This window comes from Bos indicus x Bos taurus, chromosome 11 (genome assembly GCF_003369695.1).
Source record: "Bos indicus x Bos taurus breed Angus x Brahman F1 hybrid chromosome 11, Bos_hybrid_MaternalHap_v2.0, whole genome shotgun sequence".
Classification (NCBI taxonomy): Eukaryota; Metazoa; Chordata; class Mammalia; order Artiodactyla; family Bovidae; genus Bos; species Bos indicus x Bos taurus.
In genome coordinates, this window is record NC_040086.1 from 97,086,619 (window position 1) to 97,109,882 (window position 23,264).

General features: G+C 57.9%; 1 protein-coding gene across 13 annotated transcripts in view; it reads left to right on the forward strand.

Moving 5' to 3' along the window:
* RALGPS1 (Ral GEF with PH domain and SH3 binding motif 1) overlaps positions 1 to 23,264 on the forward strand; it is a 302,934-nt gene that overhangs the window by 272,871 nt on the left and 6,799 nt on the right. For 7 of the 13 annotated variants that reach the window (XM_027556304.1, XM_027556297.1, XM_027556300.1 and 4 more), the window contains exons 13-20: positions 939 to 1,065; positions 2,321 to 2,478; positions 4,619 to 4,670; positions 16,655 to 16,738; positions 18,037 to 18,142; positions 19,930 to 20,022; positions 20,201 to 20,306; positions 20,898 to 20,989. In XM_027556304.1, coding sequence (XP_027412105.1) covers positions 939 to 1,065; positions 2,321 to 2,478; positions 4,619 to 4,670; positions 16,655 to 16,738; positions 18,037 to 18,142; positions 19,930 to 20,022; positions 20,201 to 20,306; positions 20,898 to 20,989 — 818 coding nt within the window. The remainder of the gene's footprint in view (positions 1 to 938; positions 1,066 to 2,320; positions 2,479 to 4,618; positions 4,671 to 16,654; positions 16,739 to 18,036; positions 18,143 to 19,929; positions 20,023 to 20,200; positions 20,307 to 20,897; positions 20,990 to 23,264) is intronic. The other 6 variants (XM_027556305.1, XM_027556303.1, XM_027556309.1 and 3 more) reach the window with 3 other exon arrangements.

Genomic DNA, 23,264 nt, shown 5'->3' on the forward strand with positions numbered 1-23,264 from the left:
TGCAGGGTGAGTGTGTTGTTCCCACCTTTCAGATGTCGGAAACTGAGACTCAGAGAGGAAGCAACCCATCCGAGGTCACCCAGGCAATAACGGATGGGCCTGGATGTCTGACACCCTGCCTGCATGGCTGTGCTGTCTCGCCCAGTTAATCCACTGCCCCCAGTGAGCCCTGCACACATCCCTTTTGGTTGGACATGTGCTTCAGAAGAGAGTCTGGCCTTGGAAGGGCACAGGGGTATGGGCCCTGGACCTGGACTCAGAAGTCACACTGCTGCTGCTGCTGCTAAATCACTTCAGTCGTGTCTGACTCTGTGTGACCCCAGAGACGGCAGCCCACCAGGCTCCCCCATCCCTGGGATTCTCCAGGCAAGCACACTGGAGTGGGTTGCCATTTCCTTCTCCAGTGCATGAAAGTGAAAAGTGAACGTGAAGTCGCTCAGTTCTGTCCGACTCTGAGCGACCCCATGGACTGCAGCCTACCAGGCTCCTCCGTCCATGGGATTTTCCAGGCAAAAGTACTGGAGTGGGGTGCCATTGCCTTCTCCGGAAGTCACACTAGTGAGGCTCAACTCTGTCCCCCAGCGGGGTGGCCATGGAGAAGTACCACCCCAGGGAAAACAGGCCAGGCTGCCGACCCCTGCCTCCACCCCTGCCCTGTCCATCCATGGCGCTCTCCTCCATGTGAGCAGTGGGGCTGTCGGGCCAGGGACACTGAACAGCAGGATGCTGGCCATCCTGATGGCCTGTTATCAGGCTTATTATGTGTATCACAATGTGCCTGGCAGCTGGGGGTGAGGGGTCAGGGTCTCATGAGTAGACAGCTATAGGGCTTGGGGAACCTTGCCCCCTCCTGTCAGCCAAGCCAGGGATCTCCCTGCAAACCCACCTCCCCTAAGCCTCCCCAGCCCCTCGCCTCACTCTCTGTGCTCTGTTCACAGGCCCGTCCAGTGGCTCCAGTTCCGCAAGGTTCAGCCGGCGGCCCACCTGTCCGGACGCCTCTGTGGCCGGCAGCCTCCCCACACCCCCGGTCCCGAGACACAGGAAGAGCCACAGCCTGGGCAACAAGTGGGTGACCGCATGAGCCCCCGACATTGGGGTCAGGGTGGGACTCAGCATGGGGTGGGGGCTGAAGAGCTGCTGGGGATGCCAGCCCACCCGGGCCTCCCCTGCCTGTCTGGGAGCTGCTGATGGGCGTTCTTGGTCTTCCGGGCTGGTGCCCCCTCCTCAGGCTGGCATGGGCTCAGGAAGGGCAGGGGTGGTCGTGGCTGCATGGCCCGTGTACTGGTGACAGGTCTCTGGGGCTCAGCAGCTGATGGAGGAGGTGTGCAGGAAAGGGCAGGGAGGCAGTGGTGGGCTTCTAGCTGGTTTGCCCAAACTTGGTTAGTGCCTCCTCGTAGAAAGAAAACCCCAGAGTCCAGGAAACACCATGATAGTCCTCCAGGGAGCATGTGATATCTCATGGCACCTGTGTGTCATGGCTCAGCATCTCCACTTGCTAAAAGTTGCAGAAAGCCTGCAGAGCCCAGAGCCTGCTGCAGGTTCCCCCGGCTCCATGGGGCTGACCAGCTGGGGGACATGTGTGGTCCTTAGCATGGCTGGGCAGATGTGCGCGTGTCCCCAGGATGTTGGGCACAGATCCCTGAGCAGTTGGGTCCCTTCTGCCCTCTCTCCCTCCCTCTCTCTCCTCTCTGTTCCTTCCTTCCTTTCGTCCTCCTACCGTTAAGACACAAGCCTCAGCCAGCACAGGCTAGCCCTGGAGAAGAAAAGCCTTGCTTCTCCGAGAGTTCGGGGCTTGCTCGGTGCTGGCTACACTGTCACGTGCCTGGCCAGCATCCTCTCACTGGGCCCCTGCAGGCCTCCGGAGTACCTGCCTGATTCGTGTTGTAAGAATGAGGCCAGGAGGTCCAACAGGGGAAGCACCTGGCAGTGGTGCTGGGTACCTGGGCAGTGGGTAAGGCTGGAGCAAGGACTTGGACCAGGTCTATGACTCCAGAAGCAGAAGTGCTGACCACGAGGTCAGCCATCTTTTGGCTTGTTTGGCCCCAGCACTCGAAAGCACCATCCACTCACTTGAGCTTCACAGTCATCCTAGGAGTCAGGCAGGGTGAGTAGCGTGAGTCTCCATTTGCCAGAGAAACTGAGGCTCAGAAGAATGATGTGACTTGCCCAAGGTCACGCCATGGGGAGATAGGACCGCGGTTCTGGATGAAGGTCTTTGTCCTGCAGCGGTGCTGTTCTGCTCAGGCCCCCGGGGCAGGTGGAACCACTGTTGCTCTGTAGATAAGGAGCTTTGCCTTCTTTCTTCCTTTCCATTTTCCAGTATGATGTGTCAGTTGAGTGTAGTTGAGAGTAAAAGCGCGACATTCCCGTCGGAGAAAGCGAGGCACCTGCTGGATGACAGTGTCCTAGAGCCCCGCAGCCCCCGCAGGGGCCTCGCCCTTGCCTCCTCCTCCGCCGTCACCAACGGACTCTCCCTCGGTAAGCGTCCCCGGCCTGCACACGGCAGCGGGTGGGCCACGGCCCGGCGTGTCTGTGTCTGTGTCCGTCACTGCAGTGCCCGGGGGCCCCGCACCCCACCCCCGCATAGAGGGCTCCCTACAGGCATCGCCAGGGCCAAAGAGGCCTTTGCTTCCCGGTCTCCACTTCACAAAGGGCCATGGGTCCTCATCCTGCCAGTGGCTCTGAGAGGGGCAAGAAACAGGGGACAGACACGTACCTGAGACCCACTGTCCTTGGCAGGCGACTGCCAAAGCCTTGTGGCTGCTGCCCCCGCGGGGCTCCGTCCCTGGGGAGCCACAAACCCTGGCCCACAGGGCAAAGGAGGAGATTCTGCCTGGGGACAGCAGCAAGGCGGCCCCGGGGTGCTCCCCATGCGCTTGTCTTCATACCAAGAAGCCAAAATAAGGGAGGATGAAAAATTGACCTTCTGGGATGAAAATGTATGTCTGAACTCCAGCCAGAAATGGTGCTTATATCAATAGAAAGACAGAGGCTGAGCTGCTGGGGCCAGGGTTGGCAGGGGTGGTATCAGACCTAAGGGTGGCAGTGAGCTCTGGTCACAGGCCCAGCCCCTGTGGAGTCCAGGCCACCCGGTCATTTCTGCCGTCAGACAGGTGTACTGTCCACTGCTGTCCTTTCAGTGTGCCATGCTTCTGTAGTCTGTGTGTCCATGTGTCTGTCCTAACAGGGAGCCCTCCCGGGGCTGGCAGCAGGTTAGACAGAGGCCAGTAGGGTGGAGGGCCCCAGCGCATGGGAAAGAAGAGGTAGTACAGGCAGGAAAATCATGCGGGAATCTCGCATCCCGTGAAACGGGGCCAGTCTCTGAGGCAGCGTCGCCGCGAGGGGGCACCTGGCTCCCACTTCCTAGAAAGCATGTGACAAGCAAGGCCTGTGTCTGCTGTCCGTCCAGGGAGGAGATCCTCTCCTTGGACCCGGCCAGGGGTTTCTGCCAGCTCGGGACAGTGTAGCCCAGGCTTCCTAGGTGCGCCTGGGGAGAAGAGTTCAGGGTCTGTGAGTTGGGGAAAGGCTGGATTAAACCAGGGCAGTAGGTCTCTTCCCAGAAACTGGACCATACTGATGGGCATCGTGGGTCTCCCAGGAGGCAGCTGAGCCCGAAGGTTCCCACACTGTCTGGGCCGGAACCCTCCTCCTTGGAGAATCCCATGGGGTGGGGTTCTGAACCTGCGTGGGAAATGCCGGCCCGAGAGCATTGGGCTGAGCAGTAGAACAGCTCTTTTACATCCAGGAAACTTTCTGAGCTGTGCCTGAGCCCAAGCCTTGCTATTCCTGAGACAGAAACCAAGTCAGACGCTGTGCTGTCCGGCATCCAGGCGGGAGATCCCCAGGCGCTGCGGCTCTCAGCTTCTCCACTCCGAACACTCAGAGGTTTTTCTGTTTGGAGCTGGAGCCTGGGAGCTCGCTGCCCTGTGTGCCTGTGCCCTGCTTGAGACTGAACTGGTCCTTGTGTCCTGGAACTGCCAAGGGGCCTGGGACCTCCCCCTCTTTCTCCCCACTCGCACTGCCCGGCTGTGGTGCCAGCAAGGCAGCCCAGGCAGAGAGGGCAGAACCCAGGCGCCTCCAAGGAACATCTCTCTGCTTCCTTGTGGCTGAAGCTGGGCCTTGGTGAGTCCCAGTCAGCCTCGGGGTGCAGGCCAGGGGAAAGCTGAGTCCTCTGTGTGCACACTGCCCCGGGCTCTGAAAGGGTGCTCCGTGGGGGCCTCTGTCCAGTGCTAGGTAGCTGCTCCGTGGCCCGCATTTAGTCCAGCCCTGACCTTTGGAGGGAGAAGTTGTCATCTGGCCCCTGGAGGGCAGGGGTGGAGCCTGTGGAAGACAGAGTCCTAAGGGTCCTGATCCCAGGGGACTGGTGTGTGGGCAGCCGCAGCGCTGAGCGGGCAGGGAAGGGAGAGGAGGGCCCACCTGGGAACCGTGGGACAGGGTGGGCCGAGTGTCAGAGCAGCAGCAGAGCAGAGCCCAAGCCACACTGACACCCCCGGGGTCAGGCGGTGTCCCTCCAGCATGTTCGTGCAGCTTGGGGCCTGGGCCCGGCGGAGAACAGGCCGCTCTAGTGGCCCCACTCCTGCGAGGCCGCCCCGCTCACTGATCTATGTTCCTTTTCCAGGCAGTAGTGAGAGCTCAGAGTTTAGTGAAGAGATGTCTTCAGGGCTGGAAAGGTGAGTGTGGCCTGGGCTGGGCCTCCCTCCCAGGGGAGTCGCTCAGGGGGGGCCCAGGGAGCTGGAGACCAGCCCCACCCTCCTCACCCAGCCTGTCGGGGGCTGCCCCATGGCTCCATAGGTCAGCGCAGCCCAGGGGCAGGGAGGCTGCCCAAACAGGATGGGCGTGGGGTGGTGGGTCCCGCCCCTTGCTCTGGCAGGACCCCTCATCCTCGGGTCCAGAGTTGTCCCAGGAGCCTCTCCCTCAGGCCGAGCTGCCAAGGAGACCTCCGAGCACAGATACCGTCTGAGATGTGGGTTCTCGAAAGCAGAAGCCTGACAAATGGGTCTGGAGATGGACATGTGGCTCCGCCTGGTGGGGTCTGAGAGCATTGCACCCCTCTGGCCACGGGCTGATACCCACCCTCCTGGGCGCTGGTGAGCCAAGGGGACTCTGCCCAAGGTTCCCTGCAGCCAGTCCGTCCACCCCAGGAAGTCCTCCCTGTGCCTCCCTCCTCTACATGCTGGCACTTTCTCTGTGCCATGCACCAGGTGGGCTCTGGGAAGACAGGGACCCTGGGAACAGGGAGCTCCTGCAACCTTGGCACCGCCGATGGTGACGGGCATTGTGGGGACTCAAGTTCTTGGGAGAGCGGGGGGCATCCAGTGACACAGAGGTATGCTTGCATCGTCCTGGAAAGTAGCCCCTCCTCTAGCCTGTGTACACAGGGGTCCACATGCACAGACAGGCACACACAGGCACACCCTCAGTTATACACAGCCACACCCACGCCCCTCCCATGGTGCTCAGCCCCCACAATCATAAATGGTCAGAGAGGAGGTGCAGCCCACTGGCGCAGGGCAGGGGCACAGGGCAGAGGGATGGGATACGGGGACAGTGAGCTTTGTTGAGTGCTCCCCATGTGCCAGGCGCTGTCTTGGTCTCTCCCAGTCCTCAAGCCCTCCGGCACGGGGGTTAGCTGTAAGATGTCCCCGTTTCATATCTGTGGACAGCAAGGCGCAGACAGGTGGCGTGGTCCTGCCTCACCCGCCCCTGCGGGGCAGAGCTGACCCACGTCCACCTCCCCCAACTGCAGGACCCACCTGGTCATCACCATGCCTCATCCAGAGCCTCTGTGACACTGCAGGGACTGGCCCCACGTCAGTCAGCCTGTCTGTCTGTCCTGGTGATACCCTAGGTGGGTGGCTGGGTTGGGGGAGGAGCTCCTCTTTCTGTCCCTCCCCAGGCCTCCTGGAGGGACATTTGCTGGGCTCTGATTTGGGGAGCATAGGCCCCCTCTCTGTGGGCCCGCTGCCCTCTCTCTGCCCACCCCAGCGGCGGGGCGAGAGCCAGACAGATAGCAGGCAGACATCAGATCTGACTGGCGGAAGTTTGACTCTTCTCAGCCCCAGTCAGGGGACTCCTGGGGCAACCCAGCGTCTCCCCAACCACACACAAGCCAACGAGGCGACAGTTATCCTGAATAGCACCCAGACCTGGACCTGCTCATGGCTCATTCATCCCTTCGGTCATTTACCCGTTCACTCATTCATCCCTTTATTTACTCATCCATTCATCTGTTCATTCATTCACTCCTCCATTCCTTCATTCATTCCTTCATTCACTCCTCCATTCGCTCACTCATTCACTCATCTGTTCTTTCCTTCGCTCACTCATTCATTCAAAGCTGTGTGTTAAGCAGGTGCTCCCTGCCAGACACCTCACTAGTCTCTGAGGGTGGCGGACACGGTTCCTGCTGAGCCCCCACGACTGAGATGGGAGCTGCCAGGGAGGAAGGGGGTGAGAGAATTCCTGCCTCAGGGACATAGTGCCGTGTTCCACTCAGAGGGGAACTCCACACGCTTTGGTGTTTCGCTTCTTTCTCTTCCACTTGGGATTTAGCGGTAGATTCAACTTAGAGCTTAGCGGTGGATTGACTCTGCATCTGAGTGTCTCTAATAGGTCATTTTGGAGAGCTCCCTGGCAAGCACTGTCACCCACGCAGCCCGCTGTGCAGATGCTCAGCCTGCCTCCAGGGCCCTCAGAACAGCACCCCACCCCCATTTCTCATCTACTTGGGACCCCGCTCTCAGTCCAGCCCCTCCTTCCTGAGGGGAACAGGAGACCACCTGCTTTAGAGATTCAAGGTGACCCTGATGATCCAGACACCAGGTACCCCCCCAACCCCCGTGGCCCAGCCTCCAGCCTCCACTGCTGTCCTGCACTGGCCTCTTCTCATGTCCCCCAGAAAGAGTCCACTCCCTCAAAAGCATGTGAACATTCGAGACTTTCTTAAAGACCCCACGGGAGAGTTGGAGAAGCTTTACCTCACCTTCGAAATCTTTGCAAAACATTGCTCTTTCTCTCACAGTGCAGTGACCACAAGTTCCCCTGGGCTCTGCCTACCTGGAGCCCAACCCACCAGACCCCCCTCCACCCTGGCCTCCCCCATGCCACTTTGCTCCTGCTCATTGAAGGGGAGCGGATTCCCTCTTCCCCAGGAACCAGACCTCACTCTTCCTGGGCCCAGAGGCCAGCAGGTGCACCCACAGAGCCTCCCCTCCTGGACCCCCGCCTGCTGTTCTCGGCAGACGCTGTAAGAATGCGCTCTCCCTGCATCCTTATACCTGCGTGAGGAGATAGTGACCTCGGAACCAGAGACAAGGGTGCAGGAGAGGGCTGGGCCACAGGGGAAGAGGTCCTAGTTCTCCAGTCCCCAGAGGCAAGGCAGGGGCTGGAGGGGAGGCACCTTGCCCCACAGCCCTGAAACTTACAGGGTACAACCTTCAACTCACTTGCCCACCAGTCCCCCAACCCTAGTGACAAACTTGGCCTTGGCTAGGGAGACACATGGAAGCAGATGGGAGGATGCGTGGCAGGGAGGCCCAGGCCAGTGACCACCCCCCCACCACCAGTACATACCCCTCCATTGGTCTGAGGCCATATCAGTCAGCCTGGAGGCCATGTGAACGGACAGGCAGGATGGTTCTTATTGTCTGGCTAAGGGGGTGGTCATGTGGCCCATTTTGTGAGTGTCTCTCCGGGTTGGGTCACACTCCTGGATATTTCAGCCTCGGGGCCCCAAGGCGCCCTTGGGCGATCCTCTGCAGTCCAGAGCTTGGACTGAAGTGGCCAGTCTTAAAGAGCAGGCGTGTTGGAGCCCCCAGTATCCTGGGGACCCTCTGGGCTGCTCTCTGTGGGAGTGGGCCAGGTGTGGCCAATGGGTCCTGTTCCTGCTGGGCCTGTGGAATGGGGGTTCAAGGGTCACTTCCGAGCTCCGCTCACCTCCTGTCCCTCATCCAGCTCAGCCTCAGCGAGTCACAGGCTTGGGTGCTGGGGAGGGATGGGAAGAAATGAGAGCCCGGAAGTGGTCAGACCCTGGGTGGTGTGGGTCATTTCTTAGCCCTCAGAGACCCCCAAAGACCCTCCCCTATCGTCAGGGCCCAGAATGAGGACAGAGTGGTGGTCCTGGCTCAGGGAGCTCCAGGGAACCAGAGGCCAGAGAGTCACTGGGGAGGGGGCAAGCGTGGGACCCAGCTTATGTCCCAGACCTGCTGTTCTCTCACCTCAGGCATCCTGGGAGTGGGACAAAGGCGAGAGAGCCCCGCATCACCTCTGCCTTCCCAAGGAGGGAGGGGGCGGCCCTGGAAGGCATTTTCAGCGCAGCAAGTCCTTGATAAATTGAAACTCCATGATGAATTGAAACGTAGGGGCTGTGGACATTGCCCCAGGCTGGCCTCGAGCCAACCTCAGGATCCTCACGAAGGGGAAGGAGAGTGGGATTGTTAGGCAGGCCTGTCCGGAAGGGGTAACAGCTGCTTCTTTGTGCCTGAGTAGAACAAGAGTATCAGCCCAGGAGTTAAACATTTTAAGTGAGGCTTTTAGAGAAAGCAGAGTGGATGACAGGGATGAACACGTGTGTGTGTGTGTGTGTGTGTGTGTGTGTGAGAGAGAGAGAGAGAGAAAGTGCATGGGATCATTCATCTTGGTTATCTCTGCTTCTAGAGTTATTGAGTGAGTTTCTTTTATTTTCTTTTTCTGTAGTCTCCAAATTTTCTACAAGTGGTAAATGTTTCTCTTTCACCCAGGAAAAAGTAACATTTAACTTTTTTAAAACAGGACATGATCAGAAAGGCTTATGGGTCACCTTTTAAGGGGTAAAATAGGAAAGCGCGTCACAAAGTTCATTACGAAATACTCAGCCTCCTGTCTCCTCTAGCCTGTGAGGAAGAGCCTTCTCACGGGACGAACTGGCCAAAATACGGGTGGTGGAAAGCCTGGGAGGCAGAGGGGCCCTTGGAAGAAGCCCCCTCTGGAGGGAGAGGGAAAGGGAGCAGGTGAAGAAAGTGCACCGCCCCTCGCCCCCGCCCGGGCCTCCCTCCCAAACCCCGCCCCGGCCTCCCTCCCAAACCCCGCCCCGGCCTCCCTCCCAAACCCCGCCCCGGCCTCCCTCCCAAACCCCGCCCCGGCCTCCCTCCCAAACCCTGCCCCACCCCGCCCGCCCAAACCCCGCCCCGGCCTCCCTCCCAAACCCCGCCCCACCCCGCCCGCCCGCCCAAACCCCGCCCCGGCCTCCCTCCCAAACCCCGCCCCACCCCGCCCGCCCGCCCAAACCCCGCCCCGGCCCCACAAACCTCCGCCCCGCCCTCCCAAACCCTGCCTTCTAGGGGAGGGGGAGGCTGCAGCAGGGGGCTGGTCAGAGCTCACGGCCAGGGTGGGAGACAGATTTGGTCGATACGCCAAGTGCACAGAAGGTCGGGAAGAGGACATGATGGCAAAGTCTAGCAGGGGGAATCGAGTCAGACGGCGGGTTCAGGGGTGACTTCTGTAGAGATGATGGTTCAGCAGAAGCCCAAGGACACCAAGTGAAAAGGACTAGAGTGGGCCCTCGAGGGCGGGGGTCGAGGGACCTGAGGAGGCTGCGAGGCCTGAGCCATGTCCTGGGAGGAGAGGTGGCCCAGCGATGCTGAGCATCCCTGAGTCTCTGCAGGAGCAGTAGGGCCTGCGATGAACCTGGTCTCTGGAGTTCTGGGTGTGCCTCTGCAGGGGGAGGTCATGGTGGCTTCTGGATGTTGTCAGCCGTGTTGGGGGAGGGGGAGGCTGAGGTCAGGGCTGCTTGCGCTCTCGGTGACCCTGGGCATGTCTCTCAACCTCTCTGAAACTTGGATTCCCCCAACTCTACAGGGAGGATGCTCACAGGAAGATCTGGGCATGTAGGTGCAGTTGCTCCGTCAGGGAACTTACTTTGGGATGTGTATGAACTTCACTCGGTAGGAACCTCTTGTCAGCAAGCAAGCGATCCTGGAGTCTAAGACTGGGTAGGGTGAAGAGAGAGTCCCCCACGTGGCAGTTCAGTCATCCTGGGATGGATGAACTGCAGTGAAGGCAGGTGTCCACATGCCTGCCAGCCTCTAGGGTGACCAAACTGTGGGGAAGGCACTTGTAAGAGGGAGCTGTCGACACTTGGGCCCACAGGTGCTCTGGGGTGTAGAGGAGATTCGATAATACAGATTCTGCCTCTCTCTAGCCTCTGTACTCTCTTTAGCCTCTGAAATCTCCCAGCATCCTCTGGGAGGTCCCAGGAAAATGGAATCATGGCAGCAGAGCCCCAGGCCTGCCACTCCCAAGGTAGAGCCTTTGAAAACAGTCCTCTCCCTCCTGGAGAAGGTTAGGGGACTCTGGCAGATGCCCTGGGATGGGCCAGGGTTCAGGGGTGCCTCTTGGGCCCCAAACTGCCATGTGTTGGGAAAGGGAGGCAAGGTTCTGGGGGGTGATCCTGGAGGCGAGGGGTTCACTTCGACTGAAGTGCAAGCATAAGGGTGATGTTTCAGGATGACTCTCACCAAGGGCCTCGCTGCCCCACCCCCACCCCACCCCATCCCCCTGTGGCTGAGGCCCAGGAGCCCCACCCCGAGGCTCGTGTCCCTCACCTGCCCACCCCTCAGTCTGGTTTCCCAGGCCCATCCCGCTCTGTGCCTCCATTCTGCTGCTCTGCCTTGGGTGGAAGCCCAGCTGGGTGATGCGCCAAGCTTCTGCTTTTGGTTCCCCCCAAAGGTGCCATCGCTTGCCTTGCTCTCAGCATCAGGCACTGAAGTCTGGCAAGCAAGTCTCCACCCAGGAGCTCAGGCTCCTCTGGGAGAGAAGAGTGGGCACAGCCCCTGACCTTTTGATTGACCCTGTCCTTGGGCCCTGCCAGCTAGCTGCCACGGCTTCCCAGGTAGCTGAGAAATCTCTGCCCACGACCTCTGTGTCCAGCACCTAAAGTCCCTCAGGGTCGGGACCTGCAAGGTGGGCAGGCCCCTCCTTCCATCTCAAGTTACTCTTCTCTGTGCATATCTACTGTGCTCTCCGCTGTGTCTGCAGCCCAGATTTCTAGACCTCTCAGATCACATTAGGGATGATGCCTCTTAGCTTCCAAATTTACATGTTAGAGCTTCACTGAGCTGCAGAGCCTGACTGTCAGCCTCTCCTATCTGATTCCTCATTGCCAGAGTTAAACCTGATTGACCTGGCTTGGATCAGGGGTTGTTCTGTCCCCTTACTTAAGCATCCAGTACAAATACAGCTCCTAGGGACCCACTCAGTGGATCAGGGACACTGCCTAGAGAAGAATTTGACTACCAGGCAGCAAAAGTCCTTTAACAAAAACTACTGGAAGGGAGTCCCAGAGGACTCAGCCTGGACAACAAGTGGGTGACCTTGTGAGCCCCCGACACCGGGGTCGGGGCTGGACCGAGCATGGGGAGGGGGCTGAAGAGCTGCTGGGGATGCCAGCCCACCCGGGCCTCCCCTGCCCGTCTGGGAGCTGCTGATGGGCGTTCATGGTCTCCTAGGCTGGAGCCCCCTCCTCAGGCTGGCACGGGCTCAGGAAGGGCAGGGGTGGCCATGGCTGCGTGGCCTGTGTACTGGTGCTGGGTCTCTGGGGCTCAGCAGCTGATGGAGGAGGCATGCAGGGAAGGGCAGGGAGGCAGTGGTGGGCTTTAGCTGGTTTGCCCAAGCTCGGTTAGTGCCTCCTCGTGGAAAGAAAACCCCAGGGGCCCGGGAACACTGTGACCATCATCAAGGGAGCACGAGGTATCTCATGGTGCCTGTGTGTCGGGGCTCAGCATCTCTGCTTGATGAGAGTTGCAGAAAGCCTGCAGAGCAGAGAGCCTGCTGCAGATTCCCTCCAGGGGGCTGTTAGCCGGGGGACATGTGTGGTCCTTAGCATGGCTGTGCAGACTCAGGGAGGCAGCTTCCTGCCTGCAGATGAGGATGAGTCATTAGGAAGTGGCCAGGGCCAAGCTCTGGCCCAGTGGGCAAGGGTTTGCTGGTGCAGGTGGACACTGCTGATGGACAGCATCGTGTGGACCCTTCCACAGGACACCTGACCAGGGTCTCTGTATGTAAGATAGAAGAACGGGGGAGGCGGTGTGCTACTTCTGCTAAGACAAGATTACTGAGGCCTCAATGTGATTATTATCCAAGGCTCCTCCCTGCTACCCATTCCTGGACCAGCAACAGGGACTCAGAGCTTTATGAAATCTAACCCCTGAGATACCTAACACCTAGTGTGTGTTGAGGGAAAGCTGCCTTTCAGACCTGTCTTGGCCGCTCTGAATTCTCAGGATACTCTTGGTCCAGACAGGCCCCTGGCTGCTTCCACCTCATTGGCACCTCCCATCTTTCTCTTCCCAGTGTTGTGACCTTGGGCAAGTTACTCCACCTCTCTAAGCTTCAGACTCCTTATCTATAAGGCGGGATAAGAACAGTGCCTGCCCCTCAGTGCTGTGATAAAACAGGATAATGACCCAGGACTGCTTAGCATCTGGTACTCATCATCCCATCATCACCATCATCCCATCATCTTTATCCTCCTCCTCTTCATTGTCATCTTCTTGAACACCCTTTGGAACTGAGGTTCTGCTTGGTTGTGAGCCCACATCTTCCCCCAACCAAACTTCCCATGAGGAAGGTGGCCAACTGCAGGCCTCCACCCCACCAAGATCTGTCCCCAAGAGGGGCCCGTAGAATGGCCTTCCTGAGATGCATTCTGTTCAGCCACTTGTTCCCAGCGTGCTGCTGGAAAAGGTGTCTGTGATTCTAGAGTTGGGAGCTCCCTGTGTCAGTTGGAGAGTCCCATGATTTCTGGAGTTCACTAAATACCTCTGCCCACTGGTTTTGCATTTTCTGGTCCTGAACATTCAAATAACATTCTCAGAGCAGGGATGTGATCAGATGGTCTGGTTCCAGTGGCTGAAGATCCTGGCTCTTCTGTACTAGGCCTAGCCAGAGCCAACCCACCTGTCACAGCCCTCCTCCAGCCTGGCAAGGCTTGCCTTGGGCGGAAAGGCCAGCCACCACCCTGCCTCTAGTCTCCTAAAAGCTGGCCTTGGCAAAAAGTCACCATTCCACTGCCCTTCAAGGCCAGGGTCATTTCCCAGGCTCCAGGCAGAGTGGGCTCTGACCCCCGCCCCCCCAACCCCCCGACTTGGAGCAGCTTGACTGACAGGGGCACTCGGCTTCCTGTGGGAAAGACATCCTCCCTTTGTGAGCACATGTGTCCCCATCCCTAATGACAGGCCAGTAGGTGGCTACCCCTCCTGGAGCCCGTTTCCTCATCTAAGACAGGGTGAGAACAGTGCCCTCTCCCCCCACGGAACTGGGAGGAGCAGGGTGAGAGAGCACTCAGCCATCTCATGGTAAGCAGGTGATCGATGGCAGCTGCTCTTAAGTGCCAGGCAGCCCAAACCACCAGGAGAAGACTGTCGGGGGGTCAATGGACCTGGCAGGTGGCCCCACCCCAGGAGACCCAGGGTCTAAGAATCTGTGGTCATCCCGCCTCTCAGACACTGACAGAGCCCGTTCACCGTGTGCTGTGGCAGAAACCTGCAAGAAGGGTGCCTCTGAGAACAGAAGGCCAGGGAGCCACCCACAGGATGCTGGCTCCAAACACGACCCAGTCCTCCTGGCAAACTCCTCCAAAGGTGACAGCTCAGCCTGGCTCCCACCCTGAAAAGTGTGGAAGGAGCCTGGAGAGTTGGTCAGACCTGGGTTCAAACCCTGGCTTTGAATGTGCCTCAGTTCAGTGTTTTCACATAACTGAGCCTCAGGACCCCGTTCGGCGATGCTAAAACAAAGCTCCCCTGAGATAATCAATGGCCTGATGCATAGCAGTGGTCACTCACTAGTGACTCTCCCACGAGCTGCCCCAGTGACCCCCGGCATCCCTGCACATCCCACCAGTCCACTGCACTCTGGGTCACCTCACTCCTTCAGGAGGAACAGGAGGAAAGACTGCTTAGAAGGCTAAACTGGTTGGAAGATGCAGGTCTTAAAGTAGAAAGAAAAGTGAAGTTGCTCAGACGTGTCCAACTCTTTGTGACTCCATGGAATGTAGCCTTGGGCTCCTCCATCCATGGGAGGACAGAAGTCTTTAAAGCCCTCTATCAATAGTCAGTCCTTCCAGCCATGGATTGTCTCACAAAAGAGGAGAAGAGGCGGCAGCGCCCACCACCACATGGCCCTGTCTTGGAACAGTCCACTGTCGTCATACATTTCCTGGGATGCCAGGAGCAAAGATTCATGAGAAGAAATGTGGAGAAGAAGGGGCCAGAGGATCCAGCTCTGCAAAGGGAGGCTCCATCCTCAACTCCAGAGAGATTAGAGCTCAGAGCAGCAATGCACATCAAACCAGGGGGCATCCTCTGGGCCCAGGAGTGTTGCTGCAGAAAAGTTCACTGTCAGACCCTGCCCTGCCTCATAAGGAATCCTGGCCATGGCTGGGAGAGAGGCAAGCCCGGAGGCAGTCTCTAAGCCCCTGCGCTGCCTGCTCAAGCACAGGGCTGTGACATGCCATGGTGTCACACCCAGTTGTGAAGAAAGAGAGGAGGCACTCTGGCCTGTGGGCCAGGGGTTGAAGGTGCCAGGGCCTCTGAGTGCACGGTGGGGGCGGGGTGGGCCTGCAACCATCATATCATGAGGGTTGGCTGGGGAAAGGGCTGAGACTCATTACGCTTGAGGACTTGGGGGACCGAGCACGTGCTGCAGCTCTTTGTCACCTACAGAGGAGTGGCTGACGGACGAGAAGGACAGGGTCCCAGGGCAGTCGACCTGGATGACCATCAGGCTCCCACCAACCTTGAGCTTGGGCCTCTGGAAAGCAAACCCAAGATTGTCGTCAAGAACTGTTCCTTCTTGAGCAGAGGATGGAGGGGCAGGGAGCAATGCAGCCACCCCTAAGAGGAACCTGAGCTCAGAGATGGTGTGATGCACCTGCGGTGATGAATGAGGACGTCCCCATACCACCCAGGTGTCCAATGCCACAGGGCAACGTGCAGGAACCTGGGACTGGCAGTGGACAATAGAGGGAATAGTTGAAAAGAGAGTGTGGACCTTGTCTGGCTTTATAAATTGAGTTGCATCATTGTTTGGCCAATGGAGGGCTATAGCCCAGGGACAGACTATTAGTGAAACAGTTTAAATAAGATAGGAGTTACCTATTGGGCTTCCCTCATAGCTCAGTTGGTAAAGAACCTACCTGCCAAGCAGGAAATGGGGGATCAATCTCTGGGTTGGGAAGATCGCCTGGAGAAGGGAATGGCAACCACTCCAATATTCTTGGCTGGAAAATCCCATGGACAGAGGACCCTGGTGGGCTGCAGTCCACAGGGTCACAGAGTCAGGCACAACTTAGCAACTAAACAGCAGCAGCAGCAGACCCCTGCAGAGGTCAGGAGAAGACTGAGAACCAGGTAGACACAGGAAGTCATTCTGCTAAGAGAGGAAAGGGCAAAGAGAGAGAGATGGAAGCCTGACCCCCAAATAGGTTCAGCTCCCTACCTGCCCTGGACGCTACACCTTCCCCTGGAAAGGCTCACTGCAGGGGAACTATGGGTGAGAAAGAGGCCAGATGGGAGCCCACGGAGGGTTCTGGAGCACCAAGTCTTAGACCCTGAAACGGATCACAGAGCAGGTTTGCTGGGGACCGTCTGGGGCCAGCAAGGAGCCTGTCCGATGGAAGTTCAGTTCAGTTCAGTTCAGTCGCTCAGTCGTGTCTGACTCCTTGTGACCCCATGAATCACAGCACGCCAGGCCTCCCTGTCCATCACCAACTCCTGGAGTTCACTCAAACTCACGTCCATCGAGTCGGTGATGCCATCCAGCCATCTCATCCTCTGTCGTCCCCTTCTCCTCCTGCCCCCAATCCCTCCCAGCATCAGAGTCTTTTCCAATGAGTCAACTCTTTGCATGAGGTGGCCAAAGTACTGGAGTTTCAGCTTTAGCATCATTCCTTCCAAAGAAATCCCAGGGCTGATCTCCTTCAGAATGGACTGGTTGGATCTCCTTGCAGTCCAAGGGACTCTCAAGAGTCTTCTCCAATACCACAGTTCAAAAGCATCAATTCTTCGGCGCTCAGCTTTCTTCACAGTCCAATTCTCACATCCATACATGACTACTGGAAAAACCATAGCCTTGACTAGATGGACCTTTGTTGGCCAAGTAATGTCTCTGCTTTTCAACGGAGGAATTCAGTAGCACCTGGTAGATACTGATGCTGGTAGATACATGCCCCGCCCCCTCTGCCCTGGACCAACACGCAGGACAGCCCACAGTTCTGTGTCCATAAGTGTACACATTTAATTGGATTGACCATGGAATATTGGGACTTTACAGGCACAACTGAGCGACTTTCACACTCACTCAGTGTTTTCTCTCAACCTCACACTGGGATGAGGGGTGTGCCCAGATTTTAGTCATCCCCTTGTCACTGGAAGAAAGCTGAACACTTAAGGCTGAGGAAGCACTTACCTGGAGACTTGGGGACCCGCACTGATGGAGGCTCCAGGGGTGTTGTGCTCCAGGTGTACCCCGGATGTGTTGCAGTGTGAACGAGGAGGCCAGGGGAGGAGTTGGGGCTGAGGTTTCTGGAGCTCATGACCACACGGTCTGAGATGCCCTCGCCTCTTCCGGAGGGACTCGTTTTCCCAGGCTGTTGCTAAAACTCAGCTCCTTTCCTCTGAAGCAGGGGACGTCTCTATGCCACGCTGGGGCCCAACTGGCGCGTTCCAGTCCGGAATTCTCCCAGAACCCGGAGCTGCGTCTACAGGTACTCATTTACTCATCTGATCATGTACTTGACAAGTAGTTCCAGGGCGCTTGCTGGGCGCCAGGCGCTGTGTTCAAGGCTGCCGACGAGACGGATACAGCCTCTGCCTCGGTCCATGGGGCTGAGACAGAAATGGAATAGAAAATCATGGGTGCCGCTGGTCCAGAGAGGAGGCTAACCTGGAGAAAAGACTGGAAGAGTGATAGGAACTAGCCAGATAAAGGGAAGGGAGGCGTTGGGGTAAGAAGACCCACAGCCTAAGGATAGTCCATGGGGCCAGGAGGCAGGAGGAGCAGGGTGGTTCCAGGAGTGAAGGAGAGTGCAGGTTGTAAGAAGTGAGAGACGGGAGAGGGCGCCGGGTGAGGCCAGAGAGGTGGACCAGAGCCAGGTCCAGCAGGCGGTGAGGAGAGTGGTCGCAGAGGCTCTGGAGGGGTTGCATGAGGGAGGGGGATGGAAGGGGTGAGGGATGGAGAGGGAAGGGAGTGGCAGGACCCAGGTCATCCTGGCTGCGGTGTGCAGAGCGCATGGAAGTCAAGAGTGGACGCAGGGAGGCCAGAGGAGAGGGTCGGGAAGTTGCTCAAAGGATGACCAAGTTCTGCTGTAAGGTGGGGGGTGGGGTGGCTGAGCTGGGCAGTCCTGCATATTTAGGGCATGAGATCAGTGATTCTGGGATGCCGAGGGATAGCAGCTTGGCTTCGGTGGGGCGTTGAAGGAGGTGCCATCCAGGGAGCCAGGGAGCCGAAGCCAGGGCTTCGGAGGGAGGCCTGGACCGGCGCCGCACTGGCCCTCCTCACCTGCAGGTGGCGCCCTAATCCCCATGGCAGAGGGGGGAGAGAGGCGTCCTGAGGCAAAGGTGCGGGGCATGGGGTTTGGGGTCCCCCCATCCCCTTCCCTCCTACTTCCTCACTGCTCCTCCCAAGCTCCTGCCAACACAAGGAGGAGCGGGTGCTGCACGGTCCCAAGATCCGCAGCGGGAGAGGAAGCAGGATGCGGTGTGGGTGACGCTAGGAGCTGGGTTACAGGGAGCGAGCGTGGTCCCCAAGCCTAGAGCTGCTCAGCGCTCAGAAAGACAAGGGCGAGGCACGTTCCGAGCTGTGGGCAAGCCCAGAGCCATCTTCCTTCAGGCTCTCTGTGGCCACAGAGCCCTCCCTCCCGGGCCTGGCCCAGCCCTGTTGAGTTCTCAGTCTGTGGTGGCATCCTGGACCTGGCAGTGGGGGGCCTGTTGGCCCCATGGGTGAGAGGGTGCACCCCAGCTCCTCTGGGTGATGTCTGACCCATGTTCTCCCCCCACTGCCCAGCCCCACCGGTCCATGTATCTGTACACTGGGGAGCTCTGCGGCGGCCCCTACCATGGAGGGGCCTCTGAGAAGGAAAACTCTGCTCAAGGAGGGACGGAAGCCCGCGGTGAGTGCAGAGGGGAGGGAGGGCGTGGGTTCCAGAGACAGGCCAACCAGGGTCCCAGCCCTGGCTACGCCACAGGGTGGGCAGGGCCTCAGTTTCCACATCTGTAAATTGGAATAAAATAGTCCCTACCTCCTGGAGGACTGGGCAGGAAGGTCACGTGTGTGGCCCTGCACAGAGCGAGCAGGCAGTGGACGTTGCCGTGTGATTATCTTGAGGGCAGGTGGAAGCCTGGAGGCCCCGGGAGTCAGGGTGGATGCTGTGCCTGAGATGGTCAGCACGGCCTGGGAAGTGCAGATCCCCTCCCCGCTCAGCACCATCATGAAACATGTGGTGGGAAGGACAGGGACCAGGGATCAAGAGGCCTCTCAGGCTCCAGCACTAGCCGCCAGGTGCCAAACCCAGAGACCCCTGGCTCCATGACCCCTCAGCCCCTTGCAAAGGCCTCTTTTTTCATTCTTTGGGACACCCATGACTGGCTGCCCACAAACCTGCCTGTGAGCTGAGTCTCCAGGCTTCGTCTGCCAGTGTCCACTCTGGCCTCCCTCTCCGTCTCTGGTTGCTGTTTGCCTTCATCCACTGCCCATGAGGCCACTTGGAGATGCCCCCTCCCACTGATGCCCAGTGTGAAGATGCCAGGCCCGTAGTCTGGGGTCCGGTCTAAAAGCTCCCCATTTTCGGGTTCCAGGCAGTTCTCGGATGAGGAGAAGCATCTTCACCCCAGCCCTGGGCCACTCTCTGCCCCTGGACTCAGTGTCACGCAGCACCCTGCAACGTGAGGCCCTGTACCTGGTCTGCTGTACAGACCTGCTTGCCACCCTTGTGTACCTACATCCAGGCCCCAGTCATCCTGAAGCCAAAGCGAGACAATATCCTAAAAGCACTGTTGTCCCAAATGCTGGTTGGCCCACTGGTAAAGCGATGAAGGCAGTCCAGGGGGTCCTGACCCATAGTTTTGAACAGAATAGACTGGAAAATGTTGGAGTTTCTTACACATAATAAAGACGAGTATGGTTTCATGAAGCTTCTTTTGGTCAACACACAACACCATGCTTGTGTGTCGTACACACCTGGCGGGGGTGTCGTCAAAAAGGTCTGAAAGCCACTGCTTTCATCATCTGAGACAACGCAGCACCCCGGCCCCTACCAGTGTGAAGAGGAGCCCCCCAGGCTGTGATGCAGGGCAGTCTGCTGAACCTCTGTCTTTCCGCGATGGGATATTTGCTTCGCTTTTGCAGAACTGGCTTTTCCAAACCAATGAGTGGAGCCCCAAACCGGGGATTCCAGGCCTTATGCCTAGAGAAACAAAAGCTACACCAGCAGTTTGGCCCTGCTGGGCATCACCCCTTCTAGCCATAAATGCTTTCGAGGTGCTGCCATTCACCCTCAGCCAAGAGTGCCCATCACAGACGTTCCAGTTCTTCCACGCTGTGGTTTCCACTTGTCCATTTTTCCCCAGGACGTTCTTGGGTTCAGGTCACCCAAACTCACAGAAGTTATGCCTTGGCACTAAACATGGTGGGAAAAGGAAGGGCTCTGGGAGGAAAGGAGCCAGGGAGGGGAGGCAGGGCTGGGGCTGACGATCTGCTGAGGAGTCTCGCTGGCTGCTCGGGGCCCTGGAGGCGTGGCACCGAGGGGTGGAGGGCAGGGAAAAGAGGAGGCCTACACTGGCCCCGCTCAGAAGAAGGGGCCACCCTTCCGCCCATGTGCCTGCGTCTCTAATCAGGCAGCCTGGGGACTCCACCCCTGCCACTTGCGACATTGTCACTCTGCCTCCCCTTCCTCCCTAGCTGTCTTCATGGACCAGGTACTGGGTCATACTCTCAGGATCCACCCTCCTGTACTACGGAGCCAAGTCCTTGCGGGGCACAGACAGAAAACATGTACGTTCCATGAAAGAACTCCCTGTGCTGGGCCTTCATGTAGTGTGAACTGCAAGGGGTGTGGGGGGAAGGTGGGGAAAGGTGGTGGGGATGGGAGGGAAGCTTGCCTGGCCCAGGTGGGCCTTCCTAGGGGAGTGGAAGGCACGGGCCTCCCAGCTATGCTGTTGTTCCCCTGCAGTATAAATCCACACCTGGTAAGAAGGTCTCCGTCGTGGGCTGGATGGTGCAGCTGCCCGACGACCCTGAGCACCCGGACATATTCCAGCTGAATAACCCCGACAAAGGTAGGTGGCAGGCCAGAGCTGGTGCCTGTAGCCTCTCTCTGCCTTGTTCCTTCTGGGGCTAAATGTGCGTTTTGAAATGCACAAAAGTAGGAACTTTTGAGGCTGCTGCTTTCCCTTCACGTTAGGTACTGATGTTCACAGGGTCCCATTAGTCCCTAAAAGCTGCTTAGACCGTGGTGGGTGTGTCCAATGAGCAGTGCGCATGGCAAGTGGCTGCAGGAATCCTTTTCACCTGTGGCTGCTGGGGCCCATCTCCCCTGGAGCTGTGGCTTTGGGGTCTTGGAATAAATAGCATCGTGCTGGATAAGGCAGTGACTTTGAAGCTGGAGGAGTCTGTTTTATCTTATGCATTTGACACATTATTCTGAGAAGGATCCACGGGCTTCCCCAGAGCCCAAGACACCATGGCGGGGAAAATGGTTGAGAGAGATGGGGGCGGGAGGGGCACAGAAGCCTCCTGATCCACGCGCCCCGACCTTGGCTGCTCCTGACCTTCCCCAAGGCAGTCACCCAGGTTCCCGCTTATCTTCACACCATGGGCAGACCCTCCCATGTGACCTTCCTCTCAACCAGTGGCCTTTCCACCACCAGGCAATGTTTACAAGTTCCAGACTGGCTCCCGGTTCCATGCAATCCTGTGGCACAAGCATTTGGATGATGCATGTAAAAGCAACAGGCCTCAGGTAAAGTCACCAAAGTCCTGCTTGTCACCTGAAATACCCTCTCCCACCCTCGGGCAAGGGTCCACAGAAAACACACCTTCCTCCTTCCCCCAGAGACTATCAGCGAGGCTCCCAGGGACTCTCTTTTGATCAGCTTTTCCCCATGAGACAGGGCACCCCCCATCTGGCTTACAACTAAGCCCAGCTTCAGACTAGAACTTTGAACCTGTCTCCCATGTCTTTGCTACTAAAGGAAACACCACAGAAACATCCCATCAGAGACAGGTGACAGGTGGGGTACTGCCCCATGGCTCAGGCTACAGCATCTATTGAGGTCATCCCCCTGAAAGTTGATTTTTGGGCATCCTCCAACCTGACCAAAGGGTCTCCCTGCCCCCCACAGCCCTTAGGAATAAGGATAATAGCTAACTTGTTGAGAGCCAGCCATGGCTGTTGGTGAGTGGGGCTCCCCACTCCTTGGCATATTTGAACCAATGGGACTGCTGGTTTGCCAGGCCCTGGCTTGAGGCTCGCTCCCACCCCGATGCCACCGCTCCCAGGACCAGGCTTGAGGCGAGATGCTTTATGTGTAGGAATTGGCCGAATCCTCCCAGCATCCCTGTGGGGTAGGTTCCCGAATTGTCCCCGTTTTATGCTGAGGTCACTGAGGCTCACAAAGTGGTTGACCCTGGTTTAGGGCCCCCTGGTGAGTGAGGTCTCACCCCCTCCTGCCTGACAGCACAGTCTAGACCTGCCACCCCTGAGCTCTTCCACCACAGGCATCCCCAGGGCCCCTGACTTGCTCAGCCTCCTGCCATCGAGCTAGAGGCCTGGAAGCAGAGACTCCACTGTCCAGGCTTGTGAGAGAGGTGGCCACCCAACCCTCACACCAGCCCAGGCAGCGTGTGGGCCTCTGGGACCAGAACCAATGCTCCCGGCCCTGAACTTCCCTGACCTGTTCCCCAGGATGAGCTGGAAGAGGGTGGCGGTGGAGGAGCTTGGTCCCTCTCCTCTGTCTAGAGAGCCAGCATCGGAGCTGGACTAGAGGGAGGCAGCTTTGAGGAGGAGGATGGTGGTGCGGAGGCCACACCAGACGTGTGGGGCCAGGAGGGCCAGGGCTTCCGTGGTGCTGGTCGCAGCTCAGTCACAGACTTCTCAGCCCCCAGGGTGGTTCTCACGAAGCAGAGGGAGGTCTCTAGTGGCATGTCCCGTGATTCTGTGTTCAGTGTGGGCTCATTCAGTATTTTCATCTGTAACATAGATGTGGAAATGTATGACAAGCTGATCAAATTAGACATGATAAGAAGCTCGACGGTAGAATTAGCAGAAAGTCCTCGACAAACTAAAACAGGAGGGCAAGACTGACACAGGGATAAACTTGAGGCCCCACAGGGAAACTCAAGATAAATTGCGTTTGACACGACTGAGCGACTTCACTTTCACTTTTCACTTTCATGCATTGGAGAAGGAAATGGCAACCCACTCCAGTGTTCTTGCCTGGAGATTCCCAGGGACGGGGGAGCCTGGTGGGCTGCCGTCTATGGGGTCGCTTGGAGTTGGACACGACTAAAGCGCCGTAGCAGCAGCAGCACTCACTTGCTAGGAATTTGTCCCTGGGCACATGCTCACACATACACACACAGGCTTGTGGTCAGAGTGTTCACTGCAGCATTGTCCTTAATAGAAAGAGAGAAAGAAAAGCCACTGGAAACCTTGCTGACCCTCAGTATGTCCCTACTGTGCAGCCCCTGATGTGTGTGTGATTACCTAAAAGCTGCTGCAAGTCACATGTGAGAAAGCTTAAGTGTAAAAATGCATGTCAGGATGATCTCATTTGTATTAAAACACACATGCATATTTATCCTATGCATGGTGGTGCACGTAACGTTAGTGAAAGAGCATACAGGAGACTACACTTTTGAGGTTTCTAGAGCATGTTTTTCACATTAAGCAAATGTAACTGCCCGTCCCCGTGATGAGGAGACCAGGGTCCTGGGTTGACAGTCACCTCAAGGTGATAAACAAAGTGCCACCTCAGGTCCCCTTAGGAGAGGAAGAGCCTCCTGCCCCCCTCTGCTCTGGTTACACAGTGCCTGCAGGGCCCCTCCTTGGCTCTGAGGGCACGGCGCCTGGAGCTCACCTGTACCCAGGTGGCCCCAAGGAGTGACAAGAACTGAAGCCCTGAAGTGGGCCCCACAGTCGGTGGGGCGGAGAGAGAGGCAGGCCCTTCCTCTGTGTCTGCCCCACAAAGACAGTCGTGGCTCTGAGGAGATGGGCAGTCAGGAGCGGGATGGTT